At 48.9% G+C, this 19337-nt stretch overlaps 1 protein-coding gene across 15 annotated transcripts in view; it reads right to left on the bottom strand.

Annotated features, from left to right (window-relative positions):
• VGLL4 (vestigial like family member 4) overlaps positions 1 to 18996 on the bottom strand; it is a 156878-nt gene extending 137882 nt beyond the window's left edge. For 2 of the 15 annotated variants that reach the window (XM_086368553.1, XM_086368572.1), the window contains exons 1-2: positions 18224 to 18573; positions 5375 to 5451 (exon numbers count right to left, since the gene is read on the bottom strand). In XM_086368553.1, the coding sequence (XP_086224679.1) occupies positions 5375 to 5451; positions 18224 to 18555 (409 nt within the window). In that variant the 5' untranslated portion in view covers positions 18556 to 18573. Of the gene's footprint in view, positions 1 to 5374; positions 5452 to 11503; positions 11642 to 16746; positions 16908 to 17037; positions 17486 to 17550; positions 17812 to 18223; positions 18574 to 18629 lie in introns of those variants that run through there. The other 13 variants (XM_086368565.1, XM_086368557.1, XM_086368566.1 and 10 more) reach the window with 11 other exon arrangements.
• Positions 18997 to 19337: the final 341 nt, after the last annotated feature.

Raw genomic sequence — 19337 nt, forward strand, 5'->3', positions numbered from 1 at the left:
ATCCATGAACAACCAGAGAACCTGGTTAAAGGATCCTGATAGCCCAAGAATCACTTCATCTCACACCTAGAAGCATCCGGCCCCTCCTGGTTAAAGAGGCAGACCCAGAAGTCCCCGAGGAGTATTACTGGACCAGTGACTCAGTAACTCACACCTGGGGGGAGGGACCCATGCTGGGGAGGCAACTGCAGAATGCTTACCAACACTCCTTCCCTCCGGTCTCTGGAAATCATGGCCACAGGAGTCCGGTCTTGGATACCTGGTGTCTCTACAGGCGCTAGAGCACAAAGGTGCACAGCACACATGCAGTGACCAAGGCCGTCACCTTAGGCTGCAAAGGGTCTGATCGGCGGGCTCCCCATCAGGGTCTACTGGGCAGTCTCAGTGGAGCCTGCTTTGGGGGAACAAGAGGGACCTAAACAGGCTTAACCGAAGGGGAGTGACCGCCTTCTTGAGCACTGACTTTAAAAATCAGAAGAGGACAGCCTTAGGCTACGGCAGCACTGCTTCTAAAGGGGCAGTCCTGTTCGCTCTGAGTGGGTGTGCCAAGGCCTCCAGGGCTCTCGACCGAGAACAATGTGATGACGTCACCCCATCCAGCCGCACAAGGATTCCAGCTCCTCTGCACAGCCTTCATGCCCCAGCGGATAGTCAAAGCTCCCCAGGACATGAACGGAGGAGCCAGAAGCAAGTTTATCCAAGGAAGGAGATAAAAAACCAAATCATGTTTTTTCACCCACAGGTCCCACCCAGTTCATTTGCAGATCCTCAAGTCAACATAATGAGTCATGACCCAATTTTTACTCAAAGTAAAATGCAAAGAAATACAGATAACTCAAGCTATAACTGTGCAAGAGTGAAGGTAAGAACTGTTTCATGAAGTTGTTCTATCAGTTATGTCAGTATGAGCCCGAGGGTCACAAGGTGAAAGCTTTTCTTCTTCTGGGCCGTGGCCAAAATGTTGGAAAGCCACGGTGTCAGGTGCAGACAGCAAAGACAAGAAGATGGGAGGAATGGAGAGAGAGAGAGGATGCAGGGCGTCTCTAGCTGCTCTGGGCACAGGAAGGCACCGCCTATGGCACCAGGATCTACACACATGGTGACCTGACCAGCAGGCAGTGCTGGCCACCCGGGAGGACAGAAGTCCATCGCAGAAGACAGAGTGCGAGCGCGACTCCTCTTTACCGTTAAATCGATAGGTTTACGATTTAACCTTTGACTAACCGCTGGGGCATGAAGGGTGTGCAGACGAGTTGGAATCCATGTGCTCACTTTGGTCGTGTCTGACTCTCGCCCTCCAAGCACCTCTGTCCATGGGATTCTCCAGGCAAGAACACTGGAGTGGGTAGCCATTTCCTCCTCCAGGGGATCTTCCCCACCCAGGATCAAACCAGAGTCTCATATCTCCTGCGTTGCAGGCAGATTCTTTATGGCTGCGTCACTGGGGAAGCCCCAAACAGAACCCTGTTTGTTGTTTAGTCACTCAGTCATGTCTGACTCTTTGTGACCCCATGGATATCGCCTGCCAGGCTCCTTGGTCCATGGGATTCCCCGGGCGAGAATACTGGAGTGGGTTGCCATTTCCTCTTCCAAACAGAATCTATACAATGCAAATGTCCACACATGTGGGGCATCAGTCCCCATGATAACAAAAAGCCAGTGCTCCCAGGAATGCTTTCCCTGGAAGGATAGCGGTAATTCATGCTTCATCAATTAGTCAGTGTTCAGTGACCTTCACCACACAAGGAGTCACTGAGTTTCTAGGAGCAGATGCAACAGCAACACTGTGAAAGCCACCTTTTTTTCCCTACCGCTCTCCGTGAGTCACTCATGCTAACCTCATTTGGCTTGTTCAGATCATGTAAGTATTCGTTAGATGAAACAAAGGTACTGTCCCCGCCACCAGAATCCTCAAAAAGAAAGCTACACGCTCCTTAAAATTATTCCAGCCTAACTGAGGAAGTCAACAGATAAAAGAACTCATAATCAAGACACATAAAAACAAAATTACCAAAAAGAAAACATTCTGTACACATCATGGTGAAGTGCCCTGTCCCGGTACAGACACACCCAGGTGCTGTTACTAATATAAACATCGGTGCCTATGCGTCCTGTCCTCGAATTCTCTCCTCAAAGTTTGACTCCTAAAAAATAGGCTTGGTAAAAGGTTGAGGTCCCAGGTGGTGCTACCGGTAAAGAACCCTCCTGCCAATGCAGGAGACGCAAGAGATGCGAGTTTGATGCCTGCGTCAAGAAGATCCTCTGGAGGAGGAAATGGCAACCCACTCCAGTCTTCTTGCCTGGGAAAACTGCAGTCCATGGAGTCGCAAAGAGTTGGACACGACCGAGCACACACTATTGTGTGTGCTCCCAGCACCAGTATTAATAATCTCTGCAAAGAGAGATTCTTCAAGCACATGGAAAATTGGCCATCGTGTTGCATTTTCATTAAGTACCTTCCAGGATTACTCAGGGTGCTGATTCAATCAATGTCTCACGAGCAGTGGAATAATTATTTTAAGTAAGCGTATTCCTTCTAGGCCATCCAGATAAGTAGCTATTGTGTTTCCACAAAACCACCATTTCACTATTGACTTTATCTCTGCAGTGTACGGTTAAGGTATTTCTTTGATTCTTCACTGGTAGACATAACGAAGCCTTAAGGCTATCAGGTATTAAGTACTCAGCTCCTAACAGATACTGTTCTCCTCCAAATGCTAATAGCATCTTCAAAAATGCCCAAGTCTCTGGCTCCCCAGCAGCAAAAGGAAAGAGAACCAGAGGTCACCCACATGAGCTGGAAACCTGATCTCTAGTAGTAGAACATTTTTCTGCTTGTAATAAGACACCCACATCAGATTACATACACAAAACTTTTTTTAAAGTGGAGGAGAATGTAAAGTATAAGAGCAACTTACAACAGAAGCTAAAACAGAATTAATCTAGGGCAGAGAGCGCTGAATCAGGCTGAAAAAGCTCAAATGGGTCTGAAGAAATCTACAGAAAGGCTGTGAACTTAATGCTCAGCTCTGTCTATAAACTGCCTGAATTTTCATGTCCTTACACTGCTAGGTAACAAAAAAATACAGTGAATTTCTGGTTCTTGGGCTCTGCTCTCTTGTGGGTGAAGTGCAGAGCACCATAGCAAAACAGTTTCTCAAAAACGCTGCCCATGTTAATACTAACAATTACAGACATCTTTCAACTTTTTTTTCCCCCCACTTATCTTTAAATGTCAGAAGTGGTCCAGAGATGCTGAAACCATTACAGAGGGGACCCCAGAGCCACGCCAGCCCACTGTGAAACCAACTGGAGCCCAGAACAAAGTCTACCCTGTGATCCTTCTGACCTACACAGGCATCCATCTGTCCTCTTAAAGCACTAATACCGTGTTCATTGCAGAAGGAAGGTAAGAACTCCTCTCTCCCTTGGCAGCGTCCTTCGGTTTCTGTGAAAACAGCTCTCCCATGCTGTAGACACCGCAGACGCGTGGCGTCTACGTCACAAGCACGCCCAGTCTCCCCTGCTGAACATTTCACAGCCGCCAGAGTCAATGCAGAAATCGGTTCCTAAGCTCCATAAGAAGGGAATGGCTACCCACTCTAGCGTTCTTGCCTGGAGAATCCCACGGACAGAGGAGCCTGGTGGGCTACAGTCCAGGGGGTCGCAGAGAGTCGGACACGACTAGCGAGCGATGCAAGCTCCATGGAGGCAGGACTGCCCTTGCCCACCCAGAAATGCCCCTTATCCACAAGTACTGCTCACACAACTGTTCGCTATTCAGGCCTCCAGGCTGAGCAGACGGATCCTAAAGCTGGGCTCCGGGAGGGAACCCAAGAACGTAGTAGAGAAGGAGAAGGAACTCACCCTCTCTACACTCAGGACACAAAAGCCACTCCAAGGGCATCACTTATTTTTCATATGCACAAACACGATGCTGTTTTACTGATCCGAACTCAACATCACAAAACAGAGAAACTCAAAACATTGTCTTATTTTTTTTTTTTTAAAGCTTCTAAATTGGCTATAGTAATGTTTAAAGAAATCTGTAACCAGCTCTTCAAATCAGTAACACTTGCTGCAATCTTAGCAGCATAAAGGGGTTTTTGTTGCTGTTGTTTCGATAAAAAGTCTACAACCTGAGCTGCCAGTGCGGAGCTCAATGTCCTTGGGAATGATGCTTAACATCCCTGAGCTTCAGTTACTTAGGAAGGGACAGTTACAGATGTACATTATGTCAGAGGCTGGGGAAAAAAAACAAACTTCAACGGCTGTTTCATGCACTCACTCATCTAAAGATGGTCGTGCGTGAGTGGCAGCGGAGGGGACGACGCTGCAGACGCTGTAATAACATAAAGGAGTAGATCAGGTCCCACCAGAGGGCCCCACGCAGCGCGCGCAGGACAGGGCAAGGCAGCGGCCCCAGGAGTTGAGGCTACGGCAAGCTCTGCACACACAGTAGCCCAGGTCATCTTCACAAAGACTTCAGAAGCAGCTCTTGCCATTTCCTGTGACTAGCGAGAGAGCTGAGGCTTAGACAAACAAAAGTCCTACCAGCGAGCAAAAAAGCAGATCTCACGTCTCAAGGAACGTGTGCTCCAGCTGCCAAACTTGTCAAGAACTAACCCAGAGAGTTGCTCCTCCTTCCACAACTTACCATGTATGAAAGTTCCACCTCAAAAAATCTTTTGTTAGTAGCATTTCAGGGCTTAGAAAAAAGAACCCTCGACCTGGCTTCCACAGAAAACGGTCATTTCTGCAAACATCAACAGTGAACAATAGCATTTAAAAACAAAGGTGCCTGAGGAGGAGCAGGAAAATCGCTTTAACACAGTGGCAAGCAACCCTCCAACATCGGTGTTCTCCCCTCTTCCACCCCTCTCCCACCGCACCCCAGTATGTGGGCATTCCCCACCCCAGTATGTATCCTCTCTCAGCTGTACAGGTGGGATTTGCACGACTATTTCCAATTATACACACACTTCCAATGACAGATGATTCTGGATGAGTCTTCACGTCTCTAGTTCTCTGCTGGTCAATCAGTCTATTGACAAACACCTATTTATCGAAAGTTCTGGAGACACACGGAAGGAGCATCTCTACTCCACATCCCGCTTAAGAGAATCTTTCGGAGGAAAGGACTTCCTGAGGTTAACAGCTGAAGCCCTAGAATCCAAAGATATCATTTACAAGACTGACATGTTCTGGCTCTTGAAAACAAAAATAAGGACGCCAAGCTGTTTATCTCTGAAGAAAACAAGCCAGGCTCACAGCGTGCAGCCCCGAAACCATGTGGAGAAACATCTGATGTTACGACGTTGCAGGAGGCAAGGGGGGAGAGGAGCAAAACACTTAGAATGGATTCCTGACTTACGTTTTTCGTCATCAGCATGTACCAGCGATGCGGCCCTTGACAAGACATCCAATGGGGTCTCCATTCCTGGTTGGAGCCTAGAAGGGAAAAGAAGAATTTAAAAGGAATTTGAAAGATTCTTCTAGAATTCTGGCAGTTACCCATGAGATGGTGACTCCTCCATTAAATGCAGATCCCAAGGCTGAAGATGAAACTAATTCTGGCCCAGGATGAAAGCCAACAGACGCGGTTCGGGAACAGACAGAGAAAGGGGTTAAATTCCATTCTGTCCACTGAGCCAAACCGTGCCAATTCCAGGAAGCAGCTCAAGTCAGGACTAAAAGAAGGGAGGTTGTGAATATTCGTGCCCATGTTCTTTGTGCTTATAAATGTTTACATGTACGTATAACAGCAGGCCTGTCCAGACGTACCCAGTAAAATCACTTCTCAGAACAAAAGCTACTCTATGAGCACAGCATGACACCAGCAACACTTTTGTTGCAGAGGTGGTGGTTGTTGGTTTGTTAGTTTTAGCAAAAATTACAACGACTGAATCGCTCTGTTCTTTTGCCTCCTGAGGTAAGAGACTCTACAAAGCTGTGGAGCTTAAAATATGCAATGGAGTCATGAAAATTGTGTGAATTCCACTGGTGAGTTAAATGGCATTTTAAGTCCAAAAGCGATCTTTATTCTAAAGTGTCATTATTTTGTAGCGATCACTGCCACCTATCATGCTTTTTAATAAAACTTGGATTTTTATTTTTAATTGTTTTCTTAAATTACAGCACAGCTATAAAAGCAAACACTGAAGAAGAGCTGAAGGTGGTGGAAAACCTAGAAAAATTCCTGTTTGAGATTATTTAAAAATATATGCACACACACGCATGCACTCACAAACAGTTATTAGGAAAATGGATCCTGTCAGTTCAACTGAGAAAAAATACCTGAAGTGCACCCTTTAGATACACTCAGCATTTATTCAGCATTCTTCAGCCTTTACTGAGTACCTACTGTGTATGTGGTCATGTACTGATGTGAGAGTTGAACCATAAAGAAGGCTGAGTGCCAAAGAATTGATGCTTTTGAACTGTGGTGTTGGAGAACACTCTTGAGAGTCCCTCAGACAGCAAGGAGATCCAACCAGTCAATCCTAAAGGAAATCAACCCTGGATATTCATTGAAAGGACTGAAGCTGCAGCTCCAATACTTTGGCCACCTGATGCAAAGAACCAACTCATTTGAAAAGACCCCGATGCTAGGAAAGACTGAAGGCAAAAGAAGCGGGCAGCAGAGGATTAGATGGTTAGATAGCATCAGTGACTCAACGGATATGAATTTGAGCAAACTCTGGGAGATGGCAAAGGACAGGGATGCCTGACGTGCTGCAGTCCATGGGGTCGAAAAGAGCCGGACACAGCTTAGACTGAGCAAAACTGTATGGGCTGGTACTAGGCAGAGCAGAGCAGCTTTGTTTCACAGTATTCATACGTCAGGCCTCAAAAAAAACCATACGCTCTTGATCCTGCAATGTGACTTCATTCAATAAACTTTATTGACTACGTACCAAGGCAGGAAAAATAAACAGAGCCCAGCAGTTGGCTTCAAAGAGCTTTCAATTTATACAGTAGACATGCCAACAAGAAAGCTAGTTTAAGGCAGAGTTTTTCCCCCAAGTGTTTCACTGGATGTTAATATTTTGTGAGGAAAATTTTTTTTCTATGATAAATAAGTTTGGGAAACACCAGAATAAACTACATCAAGCGATTTCTTTTCCTTCTTGGGCTTTTGATGGGTTGCTGTGCCTTCTGCACGGGCGGAGGTGGTAGGGAGGGCAGTCCTATATCCTTGAAATCTCTCAAATTTCACTGGCCCTTCTTTTACCCTGAAACATCTCTTAGGGGATACTTAGGGAAGTCAAGGATTAGGAAGAAATGTGCTAAGTGCCAAAACAGTGCAATTGAAAAAAAAAAAAAAAAATCCTGTAGAAATTCCAACAAATTTTGAAAGGCTTTGTGGAGAAAACAGAAGGTGAGGTGAGCCTCTGAAGAATGAACATACAAGTACAGAAGGGAAGGACAGAAGCGGAACGCACTGAAGAACCAGCGGCCAAATCAGCAAGATGAGCGGTGTGGGGCCAGGAAGTGAGCGACGAGGATGGAGATCTGGACTGACGCCACGTCACTGGGGGACAGAGGTCTTTCACGGGATTTGGGCTGGATTTTGTGTCAATGAACAACCCACTGAAATCTCTGAGCCGAGCAATGAGTTGGCCATCGATGTGCTATTCCAGGAAAGTTATCCTGGTAGCAGCTTACAGACACAATCTGCAGAACAGAAAGCTGAAGGCAGGGGATGATCTGATGTGATGGGCAGAGCGCAATGAATGGGGCTTCCCTGGTGGCTCAGATGGTAAAGACTCTGCCTACATTTCAGGAGACTCGGATTCAATTCCTGGGTCGGGAAGATCCCCCGGAGGAGAAAATGGCAACCTAATCCAGTCTCAACATGAAAGAGAGTCCAAGAAGGCTCTGAGAGGCAGGGAGGACACGTAAATAGTAAATTTCTTCTTTTTCAGAGACAAGGAGGGAGCAAGTAAACTCAGAGGCACTCGAGAGAAAAATGAATGACACGCACAGTCCTCATCTTTCTTATACGATAGAAAAGGTCACCTCCAGAGTTAAGAATCGGGAACTTGCTCAAAGGTGGAGAAAATGAAAGTCTGGGACACACTGACAGGAAAAGGCTTGCTGAACGCACGAAAACTCAGTTACTCTGTTCACCCAAGCCAGCTCCCTATTCAGGAAAGATGTGAGTTGCAAGTCTTTTATTTTGATTAAGTAAATGCTGATAAGCAGTCTACTCTGTAGGTCGGTATTTAGGCTCACAATTCCTAAATTAATTGCTTCAGTAAGCTGAAGGACAACTCTTTCAAAATTCTAAACACCCAAAGATACATGTTAACATATGCCTCTTACACAAAGTATTTGCCCAGAGGCAAAATATCGAAGCATAGAGATACCAAAGGACACAGAGAAGTAGGTCCAGAATTCAAGCATGCGGAAGAGCAGATATTTAAGCTTATTCTTCCCAAGTGATTTAGGTTCAAAGCAGGTAGATAAGAAATTAGGTGCTTTAAAGGTCCCCTATGAAGCACCTGCCATCTGCTGCAATCTTATTAATGCCACCAACCAACTTTTATTACACAACTATTGAGTTCAGCAGACAGGTCACAGAGGAACAGAAGAGATCACGCCTGCTTTTAAGACATTACAACCTAGTTCATGAAGTACATGGAACAGGGTAACAAAAGGCAAAATTTAACAGTAAAATGTGTAGTGTGGGATAAAAGAGAGATCATTGTCAGCTCAAGTGTTTACCCCGTGAACACGTTTGTGTGTGTGTGTGTGCTTTAAAAAGCCACTTCAAAGGTTTCCTTCCCATCCCTCTCCCTTGGGCGGTCTCTCCTCGCAGACCTCTCCCAGCCTCCTGAATCACACGGTCTGAATACTTCCTGAGTGTGAGTACCCTGATCCTTACGTGTACGGTCCTGTTGGACCCACAGCCTGAGGGAAGGCACAGCGGAGGAATGAGAATCAGGGAGGGAGACGAATCAGCCCGGTCAGGACTCGGAGTCTCGTCGGGGAGCAGCAGCAAAGTCTGGGAAGCACGATGTGGGTGGAGGCCCAGGAGGGAGCCCATGGCTGGCTAGACCGGTTTCCACTCACTGGAGCAGGCAACCAGCGGGCAGTGGTGAGCCCCTGAGCGGGCTGGGGGAGTAGGGTCAGGGATGCTACGGTTTAGCAGGTGACGGGAGGATGGTGTGACCGGAAGGGGTGCAGTCAGGAGTCACTGGTGGGCCAGAGGGCAGGCTTCTGTGGGAACCAGGTGTGAGATAAGGATGACAGGGGACACAGCGGGGAGATGAGGACCAAGGACCAGGCATTATGCAGGCACAGAAGACCTCAGCAAGGGAAGGTGGAAGATAACAGTCAAACAAAACAGATATCTGAAATTTACATCTCAGACAACATCCACAGCCCAGGACACCCAGTAAAACGTGTGAGTAACGTGGCGGGGAGACTATGGCTACAGTATTTGAGAGAGGGTCACACCCCACTGGAAATGAGCATGATGGCACCGTGGGGACTGGAGAGCGGACTCTCTGGGGCCAGGGGGTCACTAACCCTGTGAGTTGGCCTGGGCTCAGCCACTTCCTACCTGTGTGACCTGAGAAGTTGCTCTACATCTGTGTCCTCACCTGTAAAACGGGGACGCTGATATTTCCTGCCTCACAGAGTGTTAGGAGACGTGAAAGGGCTTTTCGTGTATTAAAATAACTATTTGTCAAAACATACGTGAACAGGGGACTTCCTTGATGGTCCAAGGGTTAAGAATCCGCAGCGTGATGCAGGCAACACCGGTTTGATCCCTGGTCGGACCGCTAACCCACGTGCCTTCATTCCTGAACCCAAGTGCCGCAACTGGAGAGTCCATGTGCGTCAACGAGAGATCCCTCATGATGCAACTCAGACCCAATGAAGTCAAATTAACAGTTTTTAAAAGACTGCATATGCATTGAAAATATAAATATGAACATAATAAACTGCAAATAATGCTAAACGCACCAGAAAAAGGGCACTGGCCACTACTTGAGACAGAGAAGATTTCTCTGGGATGAGAGACCCACAGGATGAGAGCCGTCAGGCTTGGGACGGGGAGGCAGGGGACAGGCCAAGCTGACCCTGTGGACGCAGGGGGCTGCTGTGATCACGGCAATGCAGGACATTGGCATGGGCCAGGTCACTCGTCCTCTGCGGGGTGTGACAGAGCTGAGATCTTATTCCTAGGGAAAGTCCTTGAATGGTCTGAAGTTTTAAACAGTGGACAGACGAGTCTGGTTTATTGTATATCCTTTATGAACCCATAAATCACCTACGAGCTTTTGCAAAAGATTACGCGGCATCCGGAAAATTAATCTAAGTACCCACCAGTGAAGTGTTCCCATTTCCGTGATGGGTTTTACAGCAAAACGATAACCAAAAACATAATCACTTGAAACGCGGACACCCGGAAGACAGTAATAACCGCATTAAAGGGAGAGGAATGTCCTTCTATATAAAGACATGAAGCCCATCTACAAGGGATCTGCTGCCTGCAACCCATTTCTGGTCCAGTGCATTCACCCTTTTCTGTGTGTGGTTGTTGTCAATTGTGAACATACCTCATCGTGAGGAGAACAAATACTTTGTTTCCCCACCCCCCCCCAGGAAATGGTATTTTCTCTGCCAGCCCATATTCCTTTTCTGAGACTTCCTTACCCCCAAAAATACATTCTTTCAACTTATTGTGAAGAATTAAGAAAAGGTATCAATGAGGGGCTTCCCACATGGCTCAGTGGTAAAGAATTCGCCTGCCAATTCAGGAGATGCAGGTTTGATCCCTGGGTCGGGAAGATCCCCTGGAGGAGGGAACGGCAACCCACTCCAGTATTCCTGCATGGGAAATCCCATGGACAGAGGAGCCTGGGGGGTCCATGCGGTCGTAAGAGTTGGACATGACTTGGCGACTAAACCACCATCACCACGAGTCTCGGCTAAAGGTGGAAACTGGTGAAGGTGGGGAGAGGCTCAGTCAAACCCCCCGATGTTCCTGCCACGCCGTCACTTGGCCAAAACCCCGAAACAGGAAGACATCACTCTCCTGGGACCCTGATGGCACGTCTAGCTCCCAGATGCACACTCTTCAGTATCCCGAATCCCTGCTGGCCTCGTCCCATCCTCACTCCATCAGGACCACTTCCTGAGCTCATTGAGCTCAACCTCAGCTAATAAACACAATGGTAGGCCAAGCCTACAGCATGAAGGATCTCACCACGGCAGCAGGTGTGCGGCCGCTGGGACCCTCCAGAAGTCAGAGGCTTTCACTGGGTGTCTCCTGTCTGCTAAACACTGTAGAGACTACAGAAAAGGCAACATGAAGCCGCTGCTCCAGCAGCAACCTGCACTGAAGGTGGAGCACTCTGCGGTCGATGTGGCTGGCCGTGCAGCTCAGTGAGGCTGACTGAAATGAAATTTCAGACCAAATCGCCACCAGATTCTGGTGACCACACGCAGGCAGAGCTTCAGGCACGTCAAGCAGACGTGAATTCACCTCTTGGCTGTTTCTCCACCACAGTGTGTCCAACTGGGGCCCCAGTAACTTCGGGCAACACATGCATTCTTTCTGTTAACATTCAATTCGCAGATCTGTGCCTCTGGTTTTCTTGCTAGAAGCCTCTCTTATTCGTGTAACGCTGTTTCCTTCTTGCGCTTTACCATCTGTTAAATTAGTGGAACAGGGATTTCAGCATCAGAAAACCTAAGTCTGAGCCCTATATTTCAATACATTTACTTACTCAGCCTCGGAGAAGGCAATGGCACCCCACTCCAGTACTCTTGCCTGGAAAATCCATGGACAGAGGAGCCTGGTAGGCTGCAGTCCATGGGGTCGCTAAGAGTCAGACACGACTGAGCGACTTCACTTTCACTTTTCTCTTTCATGCATTGGAGAAGGAAATGGCAACCCACTCCAGTATTCTTGCCTGGAGAATCCCAGGGACTGGGGAGCCTGGTGGGCTGCCGTCTATGGGGTCACACAGAGTCGGACACGACTGAGGTGACTTAACATAGCACTTACTCAGCCTATGATGTTCCATACTTCAAGTGCCTAGCACCAATTGCGGGGATCATTTAACCTCTCTATCCACCTTTGCTCACTTAAAGAAAACTTAACAAGGCTGCCTACTTCATAAGGTCACAAGCTTGGCATGTGGGTTAAATGATATAAGATAATTGAAAATGCCCACTGAATGGAATTAAATAACAATGTAACTGAAAATGCCCAGTGAATGGAATTAAATGATACAACCTCATAACTGAAAATGCCCAGTAAAGGCAAGTGAGCACTATCTCGGCATTGTCACAGATGACACCTCACAGCTGTGCTTTTCATGACACACTCACACACATTACCTCACTGATTCTCACCGTGAGTTGGCCAAATAGATTATAGCTTTCTACAGATGAAAAACCAAGGTGCTAAGAATGTAAGCTGATTTCCTAAAGAAGCTAACTCTAAAATCCAAGTCTCCTGACTCACCATCCAATGCTTTTGCTACTAATTCTTCAGTTAATTTTCATCAAGACTTTTTGGAGAGAAAGCAGTGTTTTAGCTTAAATTATCTGACAAAACACACAATCAAAACCAAAAATAAAGAATACCTTCTGGCAAGCCTTCTAGCCCTGTGCTCTTTCCCCCATACCTTGAGATGTATACAAGGAACCATCTGATAATTTCTGGAGAAAGCAAAGGAAGGCAAGCCCTCCCCTCCTGGGAACACGAAAACCAGGATGTATTTCACTTCCTCTGAATAGAGAGAAGCAGAGTCCCATGAACAGTAACCAAGGCAGGTAAGAAGATTCTCGCACCAAGTCGGCCGGGCAGAGTTGGGCAGATGACCCTGGCAGCAATGCCAAAGGATTCTTGGGACTCCAGCTGCACAGGAATTAACCTAAGCCCTGAGGACTTCAAACTCCAAGAACAGGTTCAGTATCAGGAAGGTCGGTTTCCACTTAGTCATGCTCAACACAACCTGCTATTAAACTACAAGGGATAACTCTGAAGGTTCAGTAAATGATATCTGAAAAATTTCACATTGCTGTTTGTAGTTCTTACAACATTAAATTGTATGCCACACTCCCAAACAGAAAGCCAGTCTTTATTCATAATACTCTCTCAATGGTCATACTTCCAAAGACAGAGTATAAATAGATGGATCCTTTGCTTGTCCAGCTTCTCTTATCAGGACGTGTCCTGGGCCTGAGTTACGCACCTGTCTTCCTGAAATGTATACATATACAATGTGAGAAGGACTTGCCTCACTTCCCCTTGTATCCAACTCCTTACTTCTACACAGAATGTTTTCTGAAAATTCATTTGACGGTTGAATGTCTGAAATATAAACAATACTTCTAGGAGTTCTATGCTTATTTCCAGGGAATTAAAAACATATTTGTTTAAGGCCCCTAGTATGGCTTCTTTTGGGCTTCCCTGGTGGCTCAGAGGGTAAAGCGTCTGCGTGCAATGCAGGGGACGTGGGTTCGATCCCTGGGTCAGGCCGATCCCCTGGAGAAGGAAATGGCAACCCACTCCAGTACTCTTGCCTGGAAAATCCCATGGACAGAGAAGCCTGGTAGACTACAGTCCATGGGATCACAAAGAGTCAGACACGACTGAGCGACTTCACTTCACTTCTGGCTTCTTTCAGGAGATAAGCCCCAGGATGAGAAACAGCTCTGTTGGTGCTGCTCCCCTTGTTCTAGAAAACTAAGTTAGTACAGGTGTGTATACCTCCTGTAAGGCTTTAACGTGTCCCCCTCCCCCACCCCGTGAAAGCTCAATAGGGCAGATCCATAGGCTGGGCGGCCTCCAATCTCTTTCTCCCCATGTGGGACATCTCAGGTATCAGGAACCAGGATCAGGTGCCTGCCATCAACTCAGTTCTGTCTCCTGATCATCCGTACCTCCCATCACGTCATCAACACAGTCAGCTGGGCTGAATCACAGGTACCACTCTGGATGGAAATCTTTGCATGAGCACTCAACTCAACCATCTTAGCTTTTCTGATACTAAAGTGGTCTACGGGCTTGAGTCTACGGGCATCCTCAGCAATGCCCCTCCCCCGCCCCGGGGGTGGGTGTGATATTTCGTCACTTTGATGATTCTGGTGACAAACTGCCCAACAATAACTAAAATCCTCAGCTACTATAATACAGTTTGGCATCAGTGTCAGCTGTGCAAACACATGGACAGTATGAAGGCGACCATGCGCCTGTTGAGGGCCACCTATATGACTTACAGCTGCGAAACCAAACGCAGGTTATCGTGTATTTCACACCCTTTGGGTGAAGCTGCTCAATGCCAGCGCAAAATTCTTACTGCTGGCGGAAGTTCACCCAGCTCCACAAAATACCCACTGGAAGATGCCTGTATGGGGGGGCCCACACTAACACCACTGTGTCTAAGGAGGGAAAATGAAATTTCAAATCTGGACTTTTTGAGTAAACTACCAATTACCACGATTTTCAACATGGCTGTCAAATAAAACCAGGGATTAGCTTTTCTTTTCTCATATTTAGGCTACTGTGAACCTATTTTCGACACCTCGGCCTTCCACAGCACCTCATAGGCATTTTCAGTTTACTCTGGACATGCTTGTTCTTGTCACTTGTTTGCCTAGGATACTGAGAATCTCCTATTCAGAAGTACTAACAGGTCCTCTTAGGGATCTGTCACCCCCAGGAATGAGTGACGTGACCTACATTACAGCCCAAGTTGGCAAACTTCCCACAATACCCAGGTCGAGCTCCCCACTGCACCAAAATTTCCACTCCCCACCTATCAGCAGCCTAGAAAAGTCTTCTGACCCATAACATGTTGCATCACTAGAAAGGCCTTTCCTTATCTGCATCATTAAATATGGTCAGTTCTCATCATTTGCCATCGACATGTTCTGTAAAGCCTCTGAGAACTCTTAAGTTAGTGAATGCTGAACCCCTGTGCCTAGGATGAAACTGCCTCAAGTACTGATTTGGGGCTGCAAATCAATTTTACTGAGGAGACAAATTCACAAATACAGAAATCCATGAATAATTAGGATCAACTGTATCCAGTTATCAGGCCTCAGACACCTGCAAACACTGATTTTTCTGATTTCAGCACCACCTGCAAACACGCCTTCCTTCCCTACCATGCCAATTTACATTATTAACATTTGGCAGTTTGATTTCTAAGTTGTTGGGTTTTTATCTGTTTTAATGTGGACAGATCCTAAATGGCTAGAGACTGATCAGTCGTATCCCCTTTTCTCTTAAGCTCACACAGAGACTTCAGAGAGGCTCCCTAAAAGAATCACAAACGTGCCTCAGTCAACATACCTGGCAGAAACTTAACCCCCACCCCCCCACCAAAAAAAAAAAAAAAACACACACACACAAAACAAACTCTTTCACCAGGTTCTTATAGCTGCAACAGCTTATCTAACACAATCAAGGAACAGGCAAATTGGTATGTTAACACTGCCACACAGTGTCATGATTTTAGTTATATTAGCATTTTCCCAGTGTATTTGACTTCTACCTCCTAAACTTATGGCAACTCATTTTTAAGTCATACTCAAGTCTGGAAAGCAGCTTTTATTATGAGTATTTTACTTACGATTTAATTAAGGCAAACTGAAAGTAGCACGGCAAAATTACGGAGGAGAGACACTTGGAACAAACACAAAGTACAATCTTCCTTAGGATTTGTTTTGGCAACCACCAGAAGATGATGACAAGGCCGGCTCCCTAAGGAGTGAAAAGGAATTTCCCACTATGGAACTCTTACCAAACAGACCATTAGAAAGAGAAAGGGTTCATTCCAAAGATACGGTTTTGTAAGAGAGGTTAAAATCTTTACAAGGTAGAGTGGTAGTTCTAAATCAGCAGGGAGAAGTTGCAACAACGGTGTTTATGAAGCTCTTTGAAGTCTTCAAAGACTTTTATAAATAGCATAACACAAAATATTTTTCAAAGCACACTATTCCCTGTAATTCCTGAAACTGATATATCAGAACAGATTTTATCATGCTCTTACAGAGGAAAATGAAGCGCAAACTGTTAACTAGCAGGAAATTTTTCTGGTCACAAAACTGAGTAGGTGACAAGGATAAGACTTGAACTCAAGTCTCCAGAAGTACGCCCGGGGGAGTTGTTTTTACTACAACATTCACAGTTTTGGAATGCAGTTCATGGTTATTTATAGCAGAATTATCTTCTTAATTGTATTGTGTTTTGGTCAACATAAAAATTAGTTTGCATTCTCTTCCAAATGGAAAGCAAAGGCTGGCGGCCCAGAAGTGTGAGAAAACAGTGGCCAGGGAAATCAGCCTGGGATTAAACCACTGCCAAAGTCAAAGAACAAATTGAGGGGGTTACATCATTTCTACTAGGAGGGAGATGACTTTTCAGCCAGATGCAACAGGAAACACAACACAACACACACACACACACACAATTGTCCAGAGTACAGACAACAAACTTCTAAGTATTTCCTAACCCATTATTTAAATGAGAGCACTGAGATTGAGAGACAGACGATAGATAACTTGTTCCAAGAACACGCCCCATCCCAGGACAGCCTTGAGACGCTGACCCCTCAGCGCTCTTTAAACGACCCACGCTACTCCCCGCAGGCTCATGCGCAGACTTCATCAGCTCCAAGCAGGAAACAATGAACATTACAAGTCTGTGGACTCTGACGCCAGAGAAAGAGTTAAAGTTTTTGGTATGCTAAAATGGAACGCAAAACTGACCTTCCAATACTAATAGAAGTAACACTTGTTGCCTTTGTCTTTGAATGTTCAGAGGAAACAGATGCGAGCCTTCGTTTTCATCAAAGTAGGCTTGAGTTTGAAAAAAGTCAAACTACAGGAGACAGTACCTTTCGAATACGGGGGCAACCAGCTGCTGCTAGAAACTAGAAGACCCGCCTCCGCCCCCGCCCCCCAGGCTCCTGGTTCTTATTAACCGCAGAGAAGGAAATACAACTAGCAAACCCACAGCACCAATGATCAAAGTGAAACTGATTGGGGGAAAAAAATCACCTGGTTTAAACAAACGAACAGTTGCCGTTAGCGCGCGTAAAGACTAATAGCCCCAGCAAGTACTGTCATCCTAACCTAAGATATTTAAAGGTCTCCGAGTGATGAATAAAAGGAGACTTTACGCAAAACAAAAAACGAAAAGACCTTTGCTTTGCGGCGAGGCCTGCATTCGCTGCAGCAAGAGTGTGCCGTCTTGTTTTGGGGAGGGGGCAGGAAGTATACAGAGAGGAAGAGCCGGTCCCGGCTGCCCAGCTCTGCGATCCCGCCCCACAACCGTCCTTAGCCGCCGGCCACGACCATGGGGCTGTAGGGCGCTGGCCGCCGCCTCGCCGCCGACTCCCAAGACACCTTCCACTCCAGACGCTAGAGCTCTCCCTCCGGGAGCCTCGGAGTGCCCCGCAAGAACAAGCCGCCTCGTCCTTCCAGGAGGACGCCCCCGTCCCGCTCCGAGTCAGCCCACCCCTGATTTCCCCGCAAGCCAACCCTCACCCGGCCCGGTTCTCCCGCACTCACCGCCGGGCGGCTCCCTGCGCGCCCACCTCGGGCCGGCAGGGCCCCGCTGGGGGCAGAGGCAGGGGCGCGACCGCGGGGCGCACTCCGGGGGTGCGCCCACGCGCAGGCGCCTTCGCGCCCGCGCTCCGCACTGACCCCGGCCGCTCTGCACACCCAAACGCACACGCGGGCGGCGCGCGCCTAGAGCCGGCTCGGCGGCGGACGCGAGCGCGGGAGCGCGAGGAATCCCTGGAATGAGGCGCCGCCCGCCCTCGCCCGGGCTCTGCCGGGCTCCAAGGGGCCCGCCAAGGCCACGCCCCCGGGCCCGCCCCCAGCGCCTGGCAGGTGGGGCGCCGGCCCAGGTGAGCCGTCCGGGAGGCGGGGGCGGGGCCTGGCGCGCCCCGGAGAGGCTCCTCTCCCCTCCCCCCTCCGCCGCGCGCCCGGAGGCAGCTTGCGCCTCCCCGGCGGGTGCCCACGCGCTCGGGCGGCCAACGTCCGCCGGGGGCCGGGGCGGCGCGCGACCCGGGGAGTGCGTGGAGCCGGCGCGCAGCGCGCGCTGGGTACCAGCCTCTGACACACACCGGACTCCAAAGGCCCAGGGAGCGGGAACGCAGAAGACCCTCCCATGCGCGCCCAGGTGCCCGCCACTGCGGGCCAGCACCCCCACACACACGCACACAGTAAGGTCTCCCACCTGGTGGACACCGCAGTCGTGACCACGACGACCACACTGGAGGCCGACTCCGTACCCGCCGCCCCTTTACTTCCCAGGCGCACGACCGCCATGCAGCCGGCCGAGTGCCCGCGGACTCGAGCAGGACCTGAGGCACCTCCGCCGCCCTCGGCTCCAGACCCGCGCGCGCCCCCGCCTTTCGCGCCGACCGGCTCGCCTAGCTGCCCGCGCGCAAGGGAGCCCGGGGGTCGGCGTCCACGCCGGCACAGCCGCCCGAGCGCCGCGCACGCCGGCGCCTCCCGGGCTCCGCGCTCTACCGGCCGCCGACCTGGGGCGCTGCCTCGCCGGCTCATTACCCGCGCGCACACACACACACACACACACACACCCAGCCGCTCAGCCCGGACGGGCCGGCCGCCGCGCGTACCTGAAGGGACAGGTCGCCCTTGCTCGGGGAGGCGTGTGCTCAGGTGCTCCGGTGATCAGAACGGCCGCTGCAGTCCAGGGCTCTCAGACGCCGCTCGGCTCCCTCCCATTACAGCATGTTACACCGCACACTCACACACACACACACACACCCCGGGCGCACGGCAGCGTCTTTCCTCCCCCTCCCGCGCCCGGAGGAGGAAGTCCTAGAAAATGAAAACAGTGTGGAAGGGAGGGAACCGAGGAGGAAGGCAGAGGGATCCGAGGCCGAGCCCCCTCCGGCCGCTCACGCCCCAGTGTTTGCTGTGTTTGGCAAACTCCCCGGAGTCCTCCACCGGGTCGGCTCCGAAACGTGCCGAGGGAGGGGCGTGGAGGAGGAGGAGGTGAAACGTTTCCAATTGGTGCAGGTTCTGATTACAGCAGCAGCGCAGACATGTGACCGCGAAAAGAAAAGCCCTGTCTTTAATTTTTTCCTGTCATTCTCCGGAGACTTCGGGGTTGGGGGTAGGAGGGGTGGAGGCCTGAGCCTCCCCGGGGTACCTCCCCCAACCCGGGCCGCCCTTGCCCCATTGTTTTCACGGACTGCCACAATGAAGAAAACATTTGCTTAACGTATCCAGCCGCTAACTTCATAAAATAAATAGTCAGGGACTGGACTTCCTCTGGTTTGCTTTAAATGGCTTCGTGGTGCCCGTGCCTTCTGGCTGTT

This window comes from Bos grunniens, chromosome 22, assembly GCF_055505025.1.
Source record: "Bos grunniens cultivar Pamir isolate PY7600 chromosome 22, Bosgru_T2T1.0, whole genome shotgun sequence".
Taxonomy (NCBI): Eukaryota; Metazoa; Chordata; class Mammalia; order Artiodactyla; family Bovidae; genus Bos; species Bos grunniens.